This window comes from Odocoileus virginianus, chromosome 15 (genome assembly GCF_023699985.2).
Source record: "Odocoileus virginianus isolate 20LAN1187 ecotype Illinois chromosome 15, Ovbor_1.2, whole genome shotgun sequence".
NCBI lineage: Eukaryota > Metazoa > Chordata > Mammalia > Artiodactyla > Cervidae > Odocoileus > Odocoileus virginianus.
In genome coordinates, this window is record NC_069688.1 from 1,717,787 (window position 1) to 1,739,711 (window position 21,925).

Consider the following 21,925-nt stretch of genomic DNA (forward strand, 5'->3'; position numbering starts at 1 on the left):
TGTGCAGACAGCGTGAGGAGCAGTATGCATGCATGCACACATGGCATGTGCTCATACATGTACACACCACATGCTTCCGCATGTGTGTGTACACACATGTACGTGTGCCCAAGCGCACGCACACACACAGATGCAGACTTCACATATCCCGACCTTGCAGTCATCCCTTCCGGTCTGCTCCACCTCCAGAGGGCTCTCCTTGCCTCCGTCCACATCCATGTCCTTGCCTCCCCTGTGAGAACCTGGCTCAGGGCAATGCCATTGTCCCCTCGCCTGCCCACTCCTGGGATGGACCGCGGCACTCCCTCCTTCTTTAATGCCCCTCCGCCATCTTCTGCAGGTTTCAGGGCAGGACTCACGCCACTCGGTGGGCTTACTGCAACTTAGGGGGTGTTTTTGATCTCTTGTTAATGGTACTTTAAAAAAAAATTATTTCTTTATTTGGCTGTGCTATGTCTTAGTTGTGGTATGTGGGATCTAGTTCCTTGACCAGGGATCGAACCTGGGCCCTCTTCACTGGGAGTCTTAGCCACCGGAGGGAAGATCCCTGTTCGTGGTATTTTTACTGTTTTGTCTTCTCATATGCTTGTTGCTAGGCTGTGGAGATACTTTTGCTTTGTAAATGCTGACTTTGTTACCAGGCTAAATGCTGTTGTTAGTTCAAGTTTCCTTGTAGGCGCCACAGGCCTTTCTGCAGCTCTTGTGTGTATAGATAACTGTCTCCATGCTGTTTCTTCTCTTGGCTGTTGTGCTGGCCAGGGCCTCCGTCACAGTGCTGAGGAGGGGGCCCGAGTGTTGGAAGGCCCTGCAGTCACGGGCGGCTCCCAGAGGCCACGCAGCCTGTCTCATCCACCAGGCGTAGGGTGGTAGCCTGTCTCACTCTTAGTGAGAAGAACTCGTGGTTCACAGATGCGCTGGAAGAAGATTAACTGATTCATTTCCATGTGTCATCTTTCTTTTCATTTTGTTTGTAAGCAGAATATTTTTTCTTTCTGTTTATGTTCCACCTTGGTAAAACAGCAAAGCAGCACACACATTCATACTGTGTCAAGCGGGGCTCATATTAAAGATGGAGCTGTCGCGCAGCCGCCCGCGGTGCTGCCCGTTTGAGACTGCTTTGTAGCCGCGCTTCTAGGCCGCCTTCCCCGTGGGCCTTTGTCCACGTCACTGAGGAGACCTTGTCTCCTGAGCCCCGGGTGTTCCTGCTGCCTGAGGGGGGCTTGGGTCAGGGTGGGGGTCGCGCTCACCGCGTCCTCTGCCGCCCGCTGCAGGGACTGCTCACGAGCGGAGTGGAGTTCGAGTCTCTCCCCGCGGCGCTCTCCCTCCCGGCCGAATCTGGTCTTTACCCGGTGACGCTTGTTGGGGTCCCGCAGACGACGGGGACAATCACTGTGAACGGTAAGGACAGCTCCTTTCTGGCTGTGGTTCCTGGGCCTCCACGGACGAACTGTGCAGAGGGCGCAGGGCGTGGGGTCGGCTGCCGCGCGCCTGTCTGTCTTTCCTGGACCACAGGTGCGCTCCGAGGTTCTCCTCCTGGGGTTACGGCCCCGCCGCCCTTCTCTCCTCTCCTTCCATCTGCGCTGCTGCCTCGGGCAGTCCGTCTCGTCCACTCTCCCGTCCACACCCCTCTGCTGGATCTGCCCGTCCTGCCACTCACTCTCCTTGGCTGTCTCCAGGACACATAACAATCAGTGCGTCCCCACGTTGCCCCTGCCCCATGGTCCCATCCCTGGCCGGGCCCCAGGCGTCGTCCTGGACTGCTGCTGTCTCCCCCTCACTCCCCTTAGGATACTGCCCGTGTCGTCAACACCCTCTGCCCCTCCGCAGCCGCTCTGGTCCCGCAGAGCTCAGCCCTCCCTAGGGTTTGTCACTGGAGCATCAGGACTGGTCTCTCTGCCCTCATTCTTCCCATGCTGTGGCCTCGTGACCTCTCCGCAGTGCAGACCTCTGGGCTGGAAGCGGTCCTGCCTTCACTCCCTCCCCGCCGCTGCTCCGTGTCTCACTCTGGCTGTGTCGCTGGGCCCTGCACATCCTGGCCGGCGTGGAGGGCTCCTGTCCTGGGCAGGTGCCCTGCTCGCGCTGTCCCTCCGCGGGGGGGCCCCTAGGCCCAGCTCAGGTGCCCCTGCGGCGCCCGCCCAGCCTTGCCCTCCCTCTGCCGCGACAGCCCCTCCTTCATGTCACACCTGCCGTGGCCTGCGGGCCTGCTCCTTGCCAGCCACATCTGGCTTTCTTGGCTGGATCCTCACACCTGGCACATAGTAGGTCTTCAGTAGCCATTTGGTGGCTGACAGTCAAGATTGACTGGGAAAGGAGTCTGTTTAAGAGGAGGCTTTGAAGGACCATACTTTATTATTATTATTTTTTAAAATATTTTTTCTTAATACATATAAGGGCCGTACTTTAAAAAGGAGGAAATGTGGATGCCGTGAATTGGAGCTCTTTCAAGCTAAGGGGCTGTATCAGGGCCCCGTTGTCTCCACTGTACCTTTTGCTTCTTGTTGAGTATGTAGAAGTTTAACATGGATGCAGAGACGTTGCTACCCTAGGTACTTACCATCAAGTGTTGTTGATTTTGTTACACTGTGAATGTTGTTTATAATAATCACCTCAGATTTCAAAAGCCATTTACAAGCTTTGCTTAAACAATTTCAAGTGCTTATCTAACCCAAGGAGTGTTTCTTAAATGAAAATTTTGCTAATCTTAAATTACAGTATTTGTATACATTGAGCAGATTTGCCATATCACGTAACAGTTATGATAATAATAATTGACTCTTGAACTCTCATCTCTCAACACGAGAATTTGAATCACTTTCTTTCAAATACTTATTAAGTCCCATTATGTCCTGGAAAGGAGTACAAGCTCTCCTTTTCATTTTAGGGATGGATAAACTTGAGAAGCACATTAGTAAAGGGATGAGATACTGAGTGTGAACTTTGGTGACGTTTATGTTTTGTTCACCATCGGTTGGATGCAGCCCGCCTTGGAGCGGGCTTGCGGGCCCGACTCTCACCTCTGCTCAGGGACACGAGGCTGTGGACTTGAGCTTGGGAGCTGTGGGCCCGCCGGGCCAGGCAGCTGACACGGGCCCTGAATCTCAACTCAGGTCGGAAGGCACCCTGCGCTCCTGTCACCTGCGGGACCCCCTTGGGCCTAATCTGTGAAGCCCGTCCAGGAGCTGAAACTTGGCCTTTTGTCCCCAGGCTACCACACCACGGTGTTTGGCGTCTTCAGCGACTGTCTGCTGGACAACCTCCCGGGAATCAAGACCAGCGGCTCCACAGTGGAGGTCATCCCTGCACTGCCCCGCCTGCAGATCAGCACGTCTCTGCCCAGGTAGCGCCGCGGCGCCGGGCCTGCTCACTGACCCCAGGGCCCTCAGGAGTCCCAGGAGTGCTGTGAGCCGTGGCCAGGGGCCCGGGAGCCGGAGTTACCCTCTGATCTCACGGCCAGCGCTCTGCTTGTGGCAAACTGGAGTGGAGTTGAGGCGTTTCTTACTAAGATCAGAACAAAATGTGAAATTAGCCTTTGGAAACGTCATTTTTATGAGAAACAGTTGAGGCTTAAGAGAATTTAAGAAGTCTTATCTTCTAAAACAAAAACGGTCTTTTTTTTTTTTTTTCCCTCTAGAATTATAGGGAAGGATAAAGAAGGAAGAGAAATCTCAGAGGGATTGACTTAATGCTCTCTGCCGTTTCCACTGTTTGCTCACGGAACAATATATGTATGTTTAGATCATACTGCGTTTCATTTAGTATCATAGATTTCTCTTTGCATAAATATACAACATAAGCTAAACGCTTTCTGTTTTAATTGCTTAAAAAAGTACATCATGAAGCCATCTCAGAATCACATCCCCATTCATTTCCCTGCTGTTGGGATTTCGGACCATCTCAGTTTTTGCTCATACAGATGATGCTGTATTGTTTGTCCCTTGGGCTGTCTTTCTCAATGTATCTCGGTACTTTCTGAGATGTTTTGAAGGCTCAGTTGCCGATTCAGTGGGCCCCTCCTCAGTGCCAGCCTTGCCCACCTCCCCCGCACCCCCCAGTTGGGGCCTGGCCTCCGGGGCGTGGTCTCCAGGACCGTCCGCTCTGCCTGCTGCCCTGCCTTCTGCTGCCTCCCTCCTCTTCCCCTGCCGTGCCAGGGGCTCGCACCCACTCTGCTTGTGTCAACTGCGTGTTAGTTTTTCTGAATACCTTCCCTGCAAATCCAGATGGACTGTAGTTCTCACTTGAGGAGGACTCTGTGGTGAAATGTGGAGAGAAGTCACTTAGAGTGAGGACTGGAGTCACTTTTCCTTACTTGGCAGAGAAAATTTGTTTCTTGACTCACGAACAGCTCTAAAGATATAAAATGCCAAGGAGTTCACGTTGATTCTTAACGCTGTTATTTTTGGAAAACGGGCTTTGGATGTGCTCTTTGACTCCACCTGCCACACGCACCTCCCTCGTTGATGCCTGGCGTTTGTCCCCATCTGTCTCCAGGGCCTCCTCCCTGTGGTCACAGTGACCCTCTGGCCCAGAAGTGGCTTTGCCACTTGTCCTTGGGAAGGAGACACCAGGGTGATGAGCGCTGTGGGGTGAGGGATGGTCAGGAGGACTCAGGCCAGAGTTTCGGACCAGGGCTGCATCCTCAGGGCCTCCAGATGCTGGGCTGTGCCCCTCGTGGTCCAGGGCCCACCAGCTGCCCCGGCTCACATCAGGCGTTTGCCAGCATCTCTCTGGACTTTGCTGGTGTGTGGAGGCTGCTGTCTGTACTTTACACTTTTCTTTTCCTCCAGCTCTCATGTTATCATTTCAAATGGTTCATTTGAGTTTTCTCCTTCAGTCTATGGATTTTCCCAGGGCATTTCTGAGATTTAAACATTTTTTGAGCAAGCAGCACACTCAGGGATCATTTGAATTAATTCATTGTTTCACTTTTGCCCTCACCACAATCCAACAATTACTCTTGTGGTTTGCACACACACGAGCCAGTAAGGCCAGTGAGAGCCATCCCGTGACCCAGGACGCATCTGTGTGTGGACAGCGCTCAGCGTGTAGCACCTCGCCCTGGAGTTCTGATCGCTGGGCGCCAATTCGACGTTAAAGCCACGGCCCCCTAGTCGTGTGTCTGGAGTGCTTAAGTGTGGTGACGTGCACGACTGTAAAATGCTATCAATTTTTTTCCTGTTTTTCTAAAATTGATTATAATTATTACTCTTATTTTAGGTCCGCACATTCATTACAGCCTTCCTCTGGTGATGAAATATCTACTAACGTGTCCGTCCAGCTTTACAACGGGGAAACCCAGCAGCTTGTTGTGAGACTGGAGAACATTGGGATGGAGCCACTGGAGAAACTGGAAGTCACCTCGAAAATCCTCACCACCAAAGGTAGGGGCTTGTCATAGGTTTGACTGTAGAAATGTTTATCTTTTTTATTTTCAGAAGAGACACTTTATTTATTTATTTAAATATCAAAACCATGTTGCATTGGGGTGTAGCAGATTAACAGTGTTGTAGTTTCAGGTGAATAGCCGAGGGACTCAGCCACACACATATCTGTATCCATTCTCCCCCAAACTCCCCTCCCATCCAGGCTGGCACTGAACATTGAGCAGAGTTTCCTGTGCTACATACAGTAGGTCTTTGTTGGCTATCCACTTTAAATATAGTAGTGTGTTCATGACCTTCCCAAAGTCCCTAACTATCCCTCCTTCCCACCAGCAGCCTCAAGTTAGTTTTCTAAGTCTGTAAGTCAGAAGAGACCCTTTAGATGACCGGTGTCCCGAAAGTCTAAACACCTCTCCCACTTTTAATTGGACGCCCCTGTGAGGTTGTTATCCTAACTGTGTGTGAAGAACTCGCAGAGGAAGGTAACAGAGCACAGAACACACCTCTGTATCCCCCGTGCTCTTCACACGGATCGGGTCCTCGGCAGGCATGTCCCGGAGTGAGTGAGCAAAGAAGATCACTTGCAGGCTTGGAAGATTACCATCTGGGACCCGTCTGCCCAGCCCAGAGCCTGCTGTGGGTTCACCGCTCAGAGCCCGTGCAGCCCCTCTTCCAGTAATGCTGTTCCTAGTTCTCAGGCACACGTAGCTCGGGCTCACAAGACCTGTGTTACATTTTGGATTCACCGTTTGCTCACTGTTTATCCTTCACATGCCTCAGCTTCCTCCTGGGTAAGCAGGGAAGGTGGTCCTGACCATGGGAAGCTGTTCTAGGAACTGAGGCCGCAGAGGACCTGGTCAGTGAGCTGAGTAGCAGTGCTGGTTGAAGGGGGGTATGCTATGTAGAAGGAGGGCTGGGCGTCGAGAGTAGTAAGTGGAAACAAGATCAGCTATCTAATGAAGTTAGAGAAATTGTGCCGTCCGCGGAGACCAAAGACAAGGACAGCACAGGGTGAGCGAGCTGGCGGGACTCCGTGTTCAGCTGCTCTTGACGTAGCAGCCAGGTGAGCCGCTGTCCCCTGGGAGCCTGGGCACACCTGGCTCGTCGGGAGCGGTGCCCCGGCTCTGGCGGCGAGGCAGTCCTCTCTGAGAGCGTCTCCAGGGTCCGATGCCGGGCAGGGGGCCTCAGAACTGCTGTTCCAAAGTCCAGTCACACCGTCATCATGGGGGTGTGGCGGCTGCCCCATGCCCCCTCTGCTTCAGAGCCTTGCCATCGTTTTATCTGCGGTGGTGGTGGTGGGGGGGGCTTAATCTGTGTTTCCCCGACAGCAATGCTGAGCGCCTCTGCTGTGGCCGTCCTCCGAGAGTCTGCCCTCGTACCGGCCCTCCGTCCTCCTTTCCAGTGGGTGTTCTGCCTTCTCTGTCTCTGTGTCTGTCTGCCTCCTCTCTCCTGGCTCGCAGGCTGTCTCTGATCCTGAGTGTGGATTCTGAGCTGGAAACATACAGCGTGAGCACTGGCTCCTGCCCGTGGCTGCCGTTCCCTTTCTGCCGCAGTGCGGCTGTCCTAGTCCCTCTCTCGCTTTTGTGTCTCAGAGTCTTTGGGGGAATTTTGATGATCCTACCTTAATCTCATCCTTTCTTCCCTTTCCCCCCTCTTTTCAGGAGCAAGTACTTATGGATTAGGTAGAAAATGCCTCCCTGACATGAAATACCTTCATCTGGTATTCTGAATTTAATTAATTGGTTACAGGAGTTGGTGGATATTTGAACAAGTGAGCTAATATTCAATGACAGAAAATTGCAGAGTATATAGTGGTAAAAATGTTCACATCTCCTGTAATTTTCCTTGGCTTCACAGCTTAGCCACTGGAAGATATCTTCCTTTTCTCAAATAAATCTGAACAGTCACCATGTGTCCATCACTCATTGCAACCTGCTTCTCTTTGAAGCTCAGCTTCTCTCGTTCCTCCTCTGGGAAGCCCCGATGGCCTTGGCTGCCCAGGCCCCACATCGCCTCCCTCTGCCCCAGGCTTCAGCTTTTGTCACTTCTTTCCTTAAACTCTTGTCACGTTCGTTGTCGGGAGCTAGTTTCAGGTTCTTGAATGTTGGTGCTGTCTGTGAACTTGAGGATAAACCCTCCTGTGCCTGGAAGCCGACCGGCTCACTTCTGTTCCCGCCTTCGCCTCCCTCCACGGGGTGACTGGGGTCCCCTTGTCTCAGAGTCTCCGGGAGACTTCTGAGGAGCCCTTTCGCTCCATGGTATTGCCGCTGGTGCGCTGGTCTCCCTCCAGCTGGGTGTGGGTGTCTCACAGACAGCCAGTGTGTTTCCCCTTTAGTTCCAGGCCGGGTTCATGGGCGGTGCTGAGGCCTAGGGGCTGTCCATGGACGGGGACACGGTCGCGCAGTCGTGTCCGGCTCTGTGCGACCCCACGGACCGTAGCCCGCCAGGCTCCTCTGTCCATGGGATTCTCCAGGCAGGAATGCCGGAGTGGGTTGCCATTTCCTCCTCCAGGGGGTCTTCCCCACCCAGGGCTCCAACCCGCGTATTCTGCTTTGGCAGGTGGATTCTTTACCCGCTGAACCACTGGGGAAGCCCCGTTTAGAAGAAAAAAGCATTCTCCCCACAGTGGGTGTAGGGGGGACACGTGCTCAGCTGGCCGGCTGTGTCCGAGAGGGGTTTCTCCTTTCCAGGGCGGGTCTTGACGGGACCGAGCCAGTCTCACTTGTCGGGTGGGGGGGTCACCAGGGTGGAAGCGCGGGAATCGCCGTGAGGCCCCTCGGGAGCCACGGGCCCCCTTCGGAGCCCAGCTCCACCCTTCCGTGCGCTCCTGCCTGCGCAGTCCTCTCACACCGCCTCCCGGAAGGGCCGTCAGCAGCTCAGTCATCTCAATGCTGCCTTCCCAGGGCCCCGCTTTAGGCGTGGCACTGCCTCAGTGTTCCTATGCTTCCCAGCCCTTCCGGAGTTTCCTCTCTGTGTCAGCCATCCCCTCCCTCTGCACCCTGCATACGGGGAAGTGACGAGATTCTTACAGTGAACACTGCAAACCCACCGTCTGGGTTCTGTAATGCTTGACTGTATTTGATTTATCACGTCTGTCCAGCTTCCTGTCCATCCACTGATCTGTATTGTTCAAAATAAGTTGCAGATTACTGTGATTTTACCTACTGATCCTTTAGCGTGCATGTCATTAGGGTTCAGTGTTTGAACTCAGCTGAGTGGCATTAATACTTTAGGTAGTTTTTTTCTCATTAAATAATCATGACACAGATAAGAGGTCTTTTTTGGGGTTGGATGCTGGCCTCCCAGGGGTCCCGACTTTCCTTTGCAAAAAAGTATTTGGGGTGAAACACACAAATCTTACATCACCATTTGCTAAATTCTGACAAATACACATCTCCCCAAGCTCTTGTCAAGGTACATCATGGACCATTGTCATCACCCTAGAAAGGCCTCTCCTGGCCCCTTCCTTTCCCTGCCCAGCCCCAGGGCAGGTGCTTACCTGGGCAACCCCCGGCCGGTGCTCACTGACAGAGATGCCGGAGGACGGGGATGCCCGGGAGACCCGGGCAGAACTGGGAAGGCTCCTCCAGTGCTGGGTCCACCTGACACTGTCAGCATCACCTCTGGCCCAGCTCTCAGTTCAGTCTCTTGGAGGGCAGGGGGGCAAGAACTACGACCCTCACACTGTGGATGGGGAGGGAGTCTGAATCACACAGCTGGTTCTGTCCTGTGTATTGCCAGATGGCAGAGTCTGGATCACACAGCTGGTTCTGTCCTGGAGTCTGGATCACACAGCTGGTTCCATCTTGTATATTGCCGGATGGCCATTCGAACCAACACGTTTGCAATTGAGAAATGTCAGCTGTTGTTCTTTTTTAATTCTTGTCATAAGCTGCCATACATTTACACGTGGAATTAAACGAATGAAAATAAACCATCTGCTTCCAAGATACACAGAGGGAATAACTCCTGTCCCTACATTCTCTGGCACCAACAGGCCGTCAGTGCCAGTGAGTGACGTCACGTCAAAGTGAGGACAGGAAAGTGTCCTAAACCGGAACCTGAGCGCGCTCCCTGGGAAACGCCTCCGCAGGGAGTCAGACGCTCCCTCTCCCAGTTCCATGCTAGGTCTCAACAGCAGTAGTAACTGTCACTGTTTAGCACTGATTGCGTGCCAGCTGAGTGGTATTAAATCTTAGGTAGGTTTTTTTTTCTCTCTCATTAAATAATCACGACTCTCGTAAGAGGTCTTTTTTGGGGTAGGATGCTGGCCTCCCAGGGGTCCCAACTGTCATCTGGATGCTCGTGGGGCTTGTGTGTCCCCCAATCACACACTCCTGACACGGGGCCGATCATTGACCCTCCATCCCAGCATGACAGGGATTACTGCCCACGTCATGTCTGATTGTAACTGCAGTCTGTTTGTGAGCAGGTCTTTATTTGTGGGTGATTAAAGAGGCAAGCTTCTGCCTTGACTTAAGCAATCATAAATTTCATTATAATTAAACCCAAGTTAAGAATGTGTTATGTTTGCTTTTCTGCAGATATCCTGAGATTTGTGTGAGCGTGTGTACAAACATAGATATACACGTACCTGTGTATATAAATACACATACTTTTCTTTACTCTTCGAGTTTAATTTTTTTGATGAAAAGCAGTGACTCTACGTTGGTGTGCTGAGCAGTTCATGGGCATTTTGACCGAGGGGCATCCCTGCTGCTCCCTCGTCTTATGAGTGTAGGGGCCGAGCCTCTGCAATTAGAAGCACCTATGAAAGGTCCTCAGATGTGGGAGGTCAGCACAGTAACGGTTCTTCTGTTACTGTCAGTGTCAACCCAGTTCACTTGACTGCACGGAGCTGAGCTCTAGCATTAAAATAATGACTTATTTCTGAAACTGTTTAAATTCCACAGGGGAGAACATTAGTGACACGTGCTCCACTGTTGATTTATGTTTATCTCCTTTCTGCTGACAGCTTATTGTTGTGTAGGGTTTTGAAAAGCCCTCCTGGACAATTCCGTTTTGTAGTCCAGCAACGAAGGGAAGAACCAGAAAGGCCCACCTTTGAGGCGTAAAATTGCATCATACCCGACAGGGAAGCAGCTCGGCTTTGTGTCCTGCTGCAGCTAGGGGTCTGGTGTGTGCGCCGTGACCCCCTCTGTGTCGTTACTGAGCTGTAAACACCTTGTTGGTTTGGCTGCAGAAGGTGAATAAGCCGTTCCTTGTGAGTAGACCGGCGTGTTATCTGAACATGTCACTCTTAGGATGTGGGATTTAATGCAGAAACTGGCAGCTCAGTCGGCACCCTTCGTGAGGGCACCCTCAGCTTGCAGGCAGTGGGGGGCTGAGGGTGTGTCAGGGCCTCAGCATCTTGGCCGGTATTGGCATTTCAGAGAGAGGTTGGCCCGCTTTGCTGTGGCCGGTGGAGAGGCTGTAGTCCTGGGGCCTGGGGTCTGGCTTGCAGCACCCAGGGCCCGGAGGGTTGTCCGCGCTGGCTCCAGCTCGCCTGGGGTCTCTTACACCCTTCCATCTCGAATTAATCTACGAGATAGAAAAGTAAAGACATGACTGCCTTAGCCTGGTTGACACGTCCTGTAGACTGTGCGTGACTGAGTCATGGAGAGGACCTCGCTCCTACTAGTGCTTTGGGGAGCACCCGCATTGTGGAGTCAGGTGCTGGCCAAAATCCCAGAGAGGAATGCATTCTAGCAGGCGGCTAGAGTTTCAGGACGGGGGGTCAGGTCAGTTTGTAAAACTTAATCAGTGTTTTCCAGAATAGGCTACATGCTCAAAAGTAAAACAGCTGCTGGCAAACGTATAGACTCTGTGTGTTCTGTACGTTATTCTGCAAGAGGAGGGTGCTCCTGAGAACAGTGTACTGCTCTTGTCCGGGGCGGTGCTCGCAGACGCAGGCCATGGCCTTGCAGCAGCCATGATTCGAGAATTTTCCGGCACTTTGATCTGTCACATTTTACAGGGTTTGCATCTTTCCTTGTTGTTGAAGATGCACTTGGATTTTCTCAGGGGATTGCTGGGTCTCATGGTGCCTTTGTGACATGAGGCTCATCACCTTTGTTGCTGTCATTGTAGAAAAGCTGTATGGTGACTTCTTGAGCTGGAAACTGGAAGATACCCTTGCCCAGTTCCCTTTGCAACCTGGAAAGGTGGCCACCTTCACCATCAGCATCAAAGTGAAGCTGGACTTCTCCTGCCAGGAGAATCTCCTCCAAGACCTCAGCGATGGTAAGCTCTCCCCTATCCTGATTGGCACGTGGCGGTCCCCGGACGCATGGCCGCGATCACCGTCCCCCCAGCCCTGCTGTTCTGTGTCTGTCTCCTGCTTGTCGTGCATTAACTCGAGCAGCGTGAGCCTTCTCCCGGGCACGCACTTAGTGAGTGAGTTACCGTGGACGTGGCAAGTAATAAAAGTACTTCTTAGTTAAATGGTTTCTTAATTTGCACTTTCTGCCATTTGGGGCTCATTTGCCAGGAGGTCATCGTGAATTAGTGGAATGTAGGAATCACTGTGTTTTTTTTCCCCAAGTATAACTGCTGTGATCCCTTAGACATCTAATTAGCTGTGATTATAAAGTTCTCCTTCAAAGTCTGGTGATTTCTATAAAGAGATGGAGTGTGGAGAAAATGGAGCTTATTTTTGTCATAACATGAGGACTAGCTGATTAGGGGTGAGACTTGGTAGATTAATTGTGTCAGTTTATGAAGCATGGAGTCATCACGGGGTGTATTTGCTCAGGCTGTCAGAGCGTGCCACAGCCAGCGTGGCTGCCTCACGCACTTGTTTCCTCGCAGGTCTGGGGGTCCGGGGGTCTGGGGTCCAGGTGCCTGCGTGGCTATGTTCTGTGAGCGCCTCCTTCCTGGCTTGCAGACGATGCCTCCTCAGCATGTCCTTCCTCGGCAGAGAGCGAGCGAGCCCGGTGTCTCTTCCCTTGCTTACAGGGACGCCAGTTTTCTCAGACTAAGGCCCCACTCATGTCTCATTCAACTTTCATCACCTCCTCAGGCCCAGCTTCAATTTTAGTCACACCAGAGGTTGGGGCTTCAACATGTGGATTTTGGGGCCACTGCCAGCCCAAGGGTGTTGTTGGAGACAGTCAGTGGATCCCATTGCTAGAACTTAGTAACTATGTGACTTTGACTTCTCTCTGCCTTGGTCTCCTAACTTATGACAGCAATACCCATTTGCAATGTTGCTCTGAGGACGTGCCCTTCACCTAGAGCGTGTAACGGGTCGACAGATGTTAGTTATATTATACCCCCTCTCCCCACTTACGGATTTACAGTATTACAGGACATGTATTACAAGACACCTCTCGTTAGAGGCAAGCACGCCACTGGGCTCTTGGAAAGCAGAGATGAATGAGTGATGGCCTGCCCCCTGGACAGCAGAAACAACGGCCACCTGATGGAAAGAGCCAACTCGCTGGAAAAAGACCCCCATGCTGGGAGAGATTGAGGGCAGGAGGCGAAGGGGGCAGCAGAGCTGAGATGGTTGCATGGCATCACTGATTCAGTGGACATGCGTTTGAGCAAGCTCTGGGAGATAGTGAGGGATGGGGGAGCCTGGCATGCTGCAGTCCGTGGGGTTCCCAGAGTCAGACACGACTGAGCGACTGACCAACAGCACAGCAAGTCCATGACACACTTCATGAAGTGTTCTTTCCCGTGTTCTCTGCAGTACACCTATTAAAATTTTAAAATGTGAATGAAGTCTGAAAAATAAGTTTACTGTTGGACATACAAAAATCAGAAAATACCATGTAGATTTAACAATACACGAGGACTTAAAAATGTCACGTGCAATGGATATTTTCTCTCTGTAAATGACTTTATGCCCCTGGACTGTATCTTTCTATAAGTAGACAGAGACTTCTTTTCCCCAAGAAGGGAGTTTGGCAGAGTCAGTGGTGCCCGACACCTGTCCTGGGAAGGCTTGATGAGTTGTCATCCCCAGGAGCATGTCCAGCAACCAGATGTCCAGCTGAGGCCCTTGGCCGTGAGAGCAGAGGGAGCGGACGGTGCCTGGTGCTGCCGCTCGTGTGGGATGGGGTGCTCTGGGACTGAGAGAGCACAGACCCTTCGGGTGAAAACCAAAGCTACTTCTGTTTTGGTGGCTGTTTATGTGTTCAGCATGGACACATCTTCTTATGTTTCTGCCTTTAGCTACAGAGTTCTGGAGGACTGCCTCTGCCCTCCTAAGCTGAAAGTAAAGTTGCAACTTGGGATTTATAGTCTGGAATTACCTTCTTCTCGCTTTTAAAATAAACCAAATGGAAGAGAACTAGAGTTAGGATTACCAGCTGGTCTATAAGTGTAAGGCTGTCCTAGTTTCCAGTCGGTTAGATACGGCATAGGTGAGCAGTGGAGCCTGGTTGTCATTAATGAGATGCCCTCTTTATTTATTTTTGTACTGATGTGTGTTTATTTCTGTGATTCAGCATCATGGTTTATGGCATTTATATTAATAGTAGAACAGGATTAGAATATAGTTTTTATTGTGTGTTAAAGTAATCTACTTTTACACAAATTTGCGTTAATGTATCTAGTGGTCTGGCAAATACAGTATTTGAAGTGAGATGCCTTCTCCATGGTCTCCCCAGGTGGCACAGTGATAAAGAATCTGCCTACTGATGCAGGAGATGTGGGTTCAGTCCCTGGGTCAGGAAGATCCCCTGGAGGAGGAAATGGCAACCCACTCCAGTGCTCTTGCCTAGAGAGTCCCTTGGGCAGAGGAGCCTGGGAGATGCCCCATGGGGCGTGCTTGGTCTGGCAGTTTCAGAACCTCTAGCTGGGGTTCTGGATTGGCATTTCAGGCAGGCTGTCACATTAGCTATGGTTTCTGAAACTAGCTGCCATTTCATCAACTTGCAGAGGGACTTCCCTGCTGTCCAGTGGCTGAGTCTCCAAGCTCCCAATGCAGGAGACCCAGGTTTGATCCCTGGTCAGAGAACTAGATCCCACATGCTGCAAAACGAGAGATGCTGCATGCTGCAACTAAGACCTGGAGCAGCCAAATAAAGGAATATTTTAAAAACAACCAAAACTCGCATCAATAAATGTAGCTGCCATGCAGAGCAGGACATTGGACCCAGCGTGGGCTGTAGACACGTGGAAGAGAATTAATATTTGTTGAGCAGTCAGATATGGTGTATCAGATCTGGACCAGCCACTTTATTTGCATTATTTCTATTTAGTCTTCTCGACACTTCTGTAAAGTAGATGATTCCATTCTGTTTAAAAAAAAAAAAAAGCAAGTGGGAGGACTGTTCTCCATTAGAGGAGGTGGGAGAGATCTAACACTCTGATGCTCTCTATGTGCAATCCTTAATCGTGTCCTGGATTAAAAAGAGACTCGAAGACGTTTCTGGGCCTCAGGATTTTGGCTGGGGTGAGAGAGCAGCCCTCATCTTGGCACTTGTTCTGCGCAGCCGAGAAAGCATGGCACCCCCTGCCCCCCCGCCTCGACAACGCCCCTCCACGGAGGAGGCCTGGCTGCCTCGGTCTCTCTGGGCACTGAGCTGCTGCTTTCAGGGAGGGTGAGCTGGGCAGAGTTAATGCATCCAATCTCGGTGTGCACTGCGGCTTCTCTGCTGGGCTCCTGGGCGTCTCAATTAGTGTCCTCTGGGGAGAAGACAGCAGAAAACTCTTATTCTGCCAGGAGGGTGATACCACTCTCTTCAAGAGCAAGTTTAAACTGTCTTCATTGATTTCTGTGGTGGACATAGGGTTGATCCTGATATTCTGAAACTGTGTGTTAATATAGAATCAAGTTAACGATCCGTTCTGTGATAATCTAATTCTAGCACCTGACTCTGCTGCTGAACGAGGATTCTCACGTGGAAGAGGTAACTGATGTAAAATGACAGAGATGAAGTAAAAACCTGTAGTCTAGAATTTAAATAAAAGATAGCAGGAAGAAATTATGGGATATGTAAAGATCCATCTATCTGCCATGTCTACTTCAAGGCCTAGACACCCAGCAGCTTGGCCACAGTGGGCCTCCTGACGCCCGCATCCCGGTGTTGAGAGAAGCAGGGCTTCCTGGAGAAGTGGCCACTTCCAGGTCTGGGGCAGGAAGTGTCTGTATTGAGGTGGTCTGGGAACGTCCCCTGGAGCCTGCAGCAGGGAAGCTGTCAGAGCGAAGGTGCTAAAGAGGACCCAAACTGAAGAGGCTGCAGCTGGCAGTCCGAGCCCCAGCGGGCTGATGCTTGCGCTTCAGTCAGGGCTTCTGAGTGCTTCCGGAGAGGGCTCCCCGCCTCAGAGAGTGATGGGGAGAGCGATGTCATGCTGAAAGTGGCAGGTAATGAGCACACATTCCACCTCTCCGTTCAAACGCACTGTCTGACGACCTGAGAGTTGCTGATGGCAGTCTCTCTTCACAGAAGCATTCCAGTCAGCGCTTGAGAAGGGCGGGTAGAATTAGAAGCCCGCCACTTTGCAGTTCCTAACAGATTACGGGTCGAGACCATGAGCATCCTCATGGCAAAATAAGAGACAGGCAGGCGTTACGCTCCTCCTGGTGGGAGGACACACGCCGCCCGTGAGTCCGTGTTGCGCCCACACCACACCCGAGACTGACGCACACTCCAGAAAACCCGTGAGGCTCCTCCGGTTCAGACCACGGTCAGCTCTGCGAGCAACCTGGTTCTGTCAGCGAGTATGTGAGAAGAGAGAAGGGGAGGCAGTCCCGCAGACGGTGGGGACACAGCTGTCGGCAGGTCGTTCTGAGCCGGCGTCCGTCCCTCCTCCGGCTGCCCGCCGAGCCCCACGCTCGTGTCCGCCTCGCGGCCCGCGCGTCCCCACGGCACCTCTGGATGCTGTCACGGCTTCTCCCACACGGTCCCTTCACGGCTCTCCTCTCCCAGCGCCCCGCGTAGGGCTCACCTCAGAAGAGATCCCAGAAACGGCTTCGCTGAGGAGCTGAAAGTCATGTTGTGGAGTGAGACGGCGCGGGCCTGACCCTGCGTTCAGGGCGGGGAGTGTGGCCTGACTGCAGGGTGAGCCGGGTGGGGCTGGAGGCGGCGGGGCTGGGGCTCAGGAGCAGGAGGGGCGTTAGGTTGGGATGGTAGGTTCGGGTGGCTGTGGAAGGCCTGAAACTCAGGGAAGTAGCTCAGACTCTTATTGGAGAGTCCCTGAAAGTCCTCTGAGAAGAGGCTGGTGTGATGGAGACCGGGAAGAAGGTGCGTGGGCGGCCTGGTGCGGCAGGTGACGGGGATGAGGGCTCGGGTGCAGCACGTAGATGTGAGGCAGGAGAGCGCGAGGCGGGCGGGCAGCAGGGAAGGGGTTTGTCTGTACCGCGGGCGTCCCACCATCGCTGGGCGCCTGGGTGTTTGCAGCTTGGGGTTGAGGAGCTGGCTCAGCGTTTGGTGAGCTGTTGGAATTTGTTCTGCTCCCCACGGAAGTGCTTCTTGCCTGAAATGTCTCCTTTGTTAAGCTAAGACAAAATCTGCCTATGGTTTAAGTTTGAATCATTTCAGTTCTTTGTCCAGAGTTGGAGATTTGGGTTAATAAAAAAAAAAGGCATGTTTATCTTCAGCATTTCATTACGTTTGCATCCTCACAGTTTGAAGGTTTCAGCTTCTGACCGTTGCTGGGGACTGGTTTTATTTGTGTGTCCCTCTCCCCGAGGTGTCCCTCTGCCCGAAGACTGTGCCTGAAGCTTGGTGGCATCGAGCCCGTCTGCCCTGGTCTGCCGCTCTCCGCAAAAGCAAACACTCATTCTGGGAAAACTCAGTCTTACTTTTTAAAGACCAGAATTACTTGAATTACCCAGAAATCAAATACCAGTTGCAATCTTAATATCAGGAGATTTCTTGTTTTCTTAATTCCTAGGTGCCTGAGGTTTTCATAAAGTTGGGATTTTTAAAAAATTTTTTAGAAGATATTCTTAACTTGGATTTTCTCTGAGGCCACAGCATATGGAGGCTGGAAGCTGTACTGCGTCTCTTCCCTCTTCCCCCTCACCCGCCCCTCACGTGCCCCGTCCCCCCTTCCCCACGTGAGAGCATGTGGTGGAGGTGCTGGCCGCTTTCCCTAGATCCCCGGGAGGGAGCTGGACGGTGGGCTCGGACCCTCGGCTCCGTGCCCCCAGCCTCTGGTCCCCTGGGGCCACACTGGCTCCCAGCTTGCCATAGTCGTCTGCATTTCTGGTCTCGCTCACTACAGCGCCCCCAGACTGAGACGGGGCCAGGGCTTTCTTTGTCTTTAATCCCAAAGCTTGCCCCTGGCCCGGAGGTCTCCTCCCTCTTGCTCCTCCTCCTCACTCTCCATCCGTTCCATGTGCTGCCTTCTCCCTTCCGTGTTGACGGTCGCAGAGCGGAATCGCTCACAGCTCTATCCAGCGTCCTCTTCCTCCTCTCCAGTGTGCTCTCTCGCCTCCGCTCAGATGGCTCAGTGACTGTCGACCTCACCCCACCGCAACGCCAGACTTCTCTGCACTCCCGGGCTGAGGTCTGACTGTGGGCTCCGAGGGCTCTGGGGGAGATGGGGCAGGTGAGGCCAGGGGGAGGCTTGCTTGGTTGCCGCTCCCCTCCCCCAGCCGCGGGGGTTTGCACCCCTGCTCTGCGCTCTGCTCTTCCCCCGCAGCTGAGGGCCTTGATCCCGGGGGAGAGGGGAGGGGCTGCTGTGGGGCCGTGGCTCTGGCCCCCTCCCCACCAGCCCCAGCGGGCGTCCTCAGGTCCTGTCCCTGGTGGAAGGTGGTACACAGTGTGCATGGCAGTGCTGGGGGCTTCCCGCTCTCCTCGCCCACGCCAGGCCTTCACAGTCATTTGCAGTGTCTGGCTGAACCTGTGTACTGGCTTTCGTGGCCCACAGAGGCACCTGTACTGGGGTCCTGCTTTCCCCTGGAGGTGTCTGCCCACACATTTCAGGTTAGTTTTTTCTAGCACTTTATTTCTCTCATCAGTTCAGGACAAGTCAATTTCCAGTTTGTGAAGTGTTTTCTTGTCTTCAGGATGGAAGTGATTTTTTTTTTTCCGAGCTCTCGACATCTCCAAGCTGTAATCAGAAGCCCACACCCGTTAAATCAGGTCTCCAATGATTCTCAGGTTGTGTTGGTCATTTGTCAGACTACATGCTGTTTTTGTTGTGCGTTCAGCAGGTTCTCTGCTTTTGTTCTCAAGGAAAAGGTTAATGGTGCAGCGGACAGCCAGCCCCTCGTTATGTTTAGCTGGCGTCACCCACCAGCCTTCCAACTCGCAAGCCATCATCTCACAGCTCGATGGCTCAGCCGAGGGAAAGGTCAGGCTGCTTCTGCTTCCTGGAGCTCCGGGGGCACCTCTGATTGAGACAGAGAGCCGGGCTCTTGCCCCCCGCTGTCTCATAACCTGTGGGGCACACTGGTCCCCTGGTCCTCTGGTCCCTGTCCGCCCACAAGAGGGACAGCTGACTCAGGTCTGAACTCAGGTTGGAAAATAACTCTCTGAACCACCAGGACAGGATGAAATCCAGGTGTTTGTCATTCATCAGCAACAGGTGATCTTACTGCGGGCACCGAGGCTGAAGTCTTCTGGGCCGTTTGCTCATGTGACCACCAAGGTGGTGGTGATGATTCTCAGGAGACCGATTGGGTGTTCAGGAGAGGTGATTGAAGAGGGTTTTTCCCCCCCAAAAGGTGAAAGAGGTGACTTCCATGGATCCCTGCAGGCCAGAGTGCTGTGAGCTCTCGATTGCACCAAGCCTGTCAGTTTTGTTTTCTCAGCCTCTCCAGCTCATCTCTCCATTCCCATCATCAGTGCTCTGCTTCAGACTCTGGTCATTGCTCATCTGGACCCTGTTGGGAGCCTTCTGAGTGGTCTCCCAGCAGCTCACTCTGCCCCCTCTTCGCTGTCGTCCGTGGTTTCCCTGCAGTCCTTTCTCTGAGGGGAACCTGTCCACATCCCCCTCCTGCCCTGCACCTTCCAAGGGCCCTCGCCGCCAGGACGGTGGGTGTGGTCCTGCCCTGGCTGCCTGTGTGGCCTCCTTGCCCACCTGTCTCTTCTCCATCATTCGGGTTGTTGGCCAGAAACACTGAATTACTTACATTTCTGACTGGCCATGTCTTCTTAGGCCTACTGCCTTTGAGTGTAGACCAGAGAGGGGGTCGAACCCTGCTGCATGTTGGAATCAGCTGGGGATCTTTAAAAGCTCTGCCTGGCTCCTGCTCTAGACTTCATGATTTCATAGGTGTGGACTGTGACCTGGGCCTCAGGATGTCGTGAAGTGTCCCAAATGGTTCATATAAACATCCAAGTTTGGGGACCATTGACATAGACTGTCTTTCTTCCAGAAAAACTTCCAGAATAAACCTCATTCTCCAAGTCTGAAAATGAATTTGGGAGTGTTGTGTTCCCCTTCTCAAGTTTTGGAAATGTCTGAGGAGCATTGGTTTTAATTTTTTAAGTGCTTGGTGGAATTCATCTGTATATCCGTTTTAATTATCCTGTTCAGTTTTTGAGGGAATCTTGTGTGTGTGTGTGTGTGTGTGTGTGTGTGTATATGGGAGTCATAAGTACTTGAATGGGAGTGGATATTATGGAATGTTTGAAGTTATAGAAGTGTAACAGATTACTAGTATTCTGTTCTAATCAGAATACTAGTAATACATGGGTCACAGGGGATGACAGGATGAGATGATTGGATGGCATCACCAACTCAGTGGACATGAGTTTGAGCAAGCTCCGGGAGATGGTGATGGACAGGGAAGCCTGGTGTGCTGCAGTCCATGGGGTTGCAAAGAGTCAGACATGCTGAACGACTGAACTGTTCTAATTAAGTAACAAGACTTAATTTCTTTCTTGGTTTTTATAATGTAGTGTGTAGTTTAGTCAAGTAAGCAATTAGGGCGTGTATTTTCCCCTCCACAGATATTTCTGGCGTGTCTATTCCATGCACAGGCACACCTTGGAGATATTATGGGTTCAGTTCCAGACAACCACAATAAAGTGAACACTGCAGTTACAGTGGGTCATAGGATTGTTTGTTTCTCAGTTCTTATAAGTGTTATGTGTAAGTCATCAAGACAATATGGTATTGGCACAAAGACAGAAATATAGATCAGTGGAACAAAATAGAAAGCCCAGAGATAAATCCATGTACCTATGAACACCTTATCTTTGACAAAGGAGGCAAGAATGTACAATGGAAAAATGACAACCTCTTTAACAAGTGGTGCTGGGAAAACTGGTCAACCACTTGTCAAAGAGTGAAACTAGAACACTTTCTAACACCATACACAAAAATAAACTCAAAATGGATTAAAGATCTAAACCTAAGACCAGAAACTATAAAACTCCTAGAGGAGAACATAGGCAAAACACTCTCCAACATAAATCACAGCAAGATCCTCTATTACCCACCTCCCAGAATATTGGAAATAAAAGCAAAAATAAACAAATGGGACCTAATTAAACTTAAAAGCTTTTGCACAACAAAGGAAACTATAAGCAAGGTGAAAAGACAGCCTTCAGAATGGGAGAAAATAATAGCAAATGAAGAAAGGATTCATCTCAAAAATATATAAGCAACTCCTGCAGCTCAATTGCAGAAAAATAAATGACCCAGTCAAAAAATGAGCCAAAGATCTAAACAGACATTTCTCCAAAGAAGACATACAGCTGGCTAACAAACACATGAAAAGATGTTCAACATCACTCATTATCAGAGAAATGCAAATCAAAACCTCAATGAGGTACCAGTACACGCCAGTCAGAATGGCTGCTATCCAAAAGTCTACAAGCAATAAATGCTGGAGAGGGTGTGGAGAAAAGGGAACCCTCTTACACTGTTGGTGGGAATGCAAACTAGTACAGCCACTATGGAGAACAGTGTGGAGATTCCTTAAAAAACTGGAAATAGAACTGCCATATGACCCAGCAATCCCACTCCTGGGCATACACACCGAGGAAACCAGATCTGAAAGAGACACATATACCCCAATGTTCATTGCAGCACTGTTTATAATAGCCAGGACATGGAAGTAACCTAGATGTCCATCAGCAGATGAATGGATAAGGAAGCTATGGTACATATACACCATGGAATATTACTCAGCCATTAAAAAGAATACATTTGAATCAGTTCTAATGAGATGGATGAAACTGGAGCCCATTATACAGAGTGAAGTAAGCCAGAAAGAAAAACACCAATACAGTATACTAACGCATATATATGGAATTTAGAAAGATGGTAATGATAACCCTATATGTAAGACAGAAAAAGAGACACAGATGTATAGAACAGACTTTTGGACTCTATGGGAGAAGGTGAGGGTGGGATGATCTGAGAGAATAGCATCGAAACCTGTATATTATCAAGTGTGAAACAGATCGCCAGTCCAGGTTGGATGCATGAGGCATGTGCTCGGGGCTGGTGCCCTGGGAAGACCCAGAGGGATGGGATGGGGAGGGAGGTGGGAGTGGGGATCAGGATGGGGAACACATGTAAATCCATGGCTGATTCATGTCAATGTATGGCAAAAACGACTACAATATTGTAAAGTAATTAGCCTCCAACTAATAAAAATAAATGGAAAAAAGTTATGTGTATACTGT

At 51.3% G+C, this 21,925-nt stretch overlaps 1 protein-coding gene across 5 annotated transcripts in view; it reads left to right on the forward strand.

Moving 5' to 3' along the window:
* TRAPPC9 (trafficking protein particle complex subunit 9) overlaps nt 1-21,925 on the forward strand; it is a 393,547-nt gene that overhangs the window by 100,297 nt on the left and 271,325 nt on the right. For all 5 annotated transcript variants that reach the window (XM_070476949.1, XM_070476946.1, XM_070476948.1 and 2 more), the window contains 4 exons: nt 1,272-1,398; nt 3,205-3,337; nt 5,215-5,378; nt 11,469-11,621. In XM_070476949.1, coding sequence (XP_070333050.1) covers nt 1,272-1,398; nt 3,205-3,337; nt 5,215-5,378; nt 11,469-11,621 — 577 coding nt within the window. The remainder of the gene's footprint in view (nt 1-1,271; nt 1,399-3,204; nt 3,338-5,214; nt 5,379-11,468; nt 11,622-21,925) is intronic.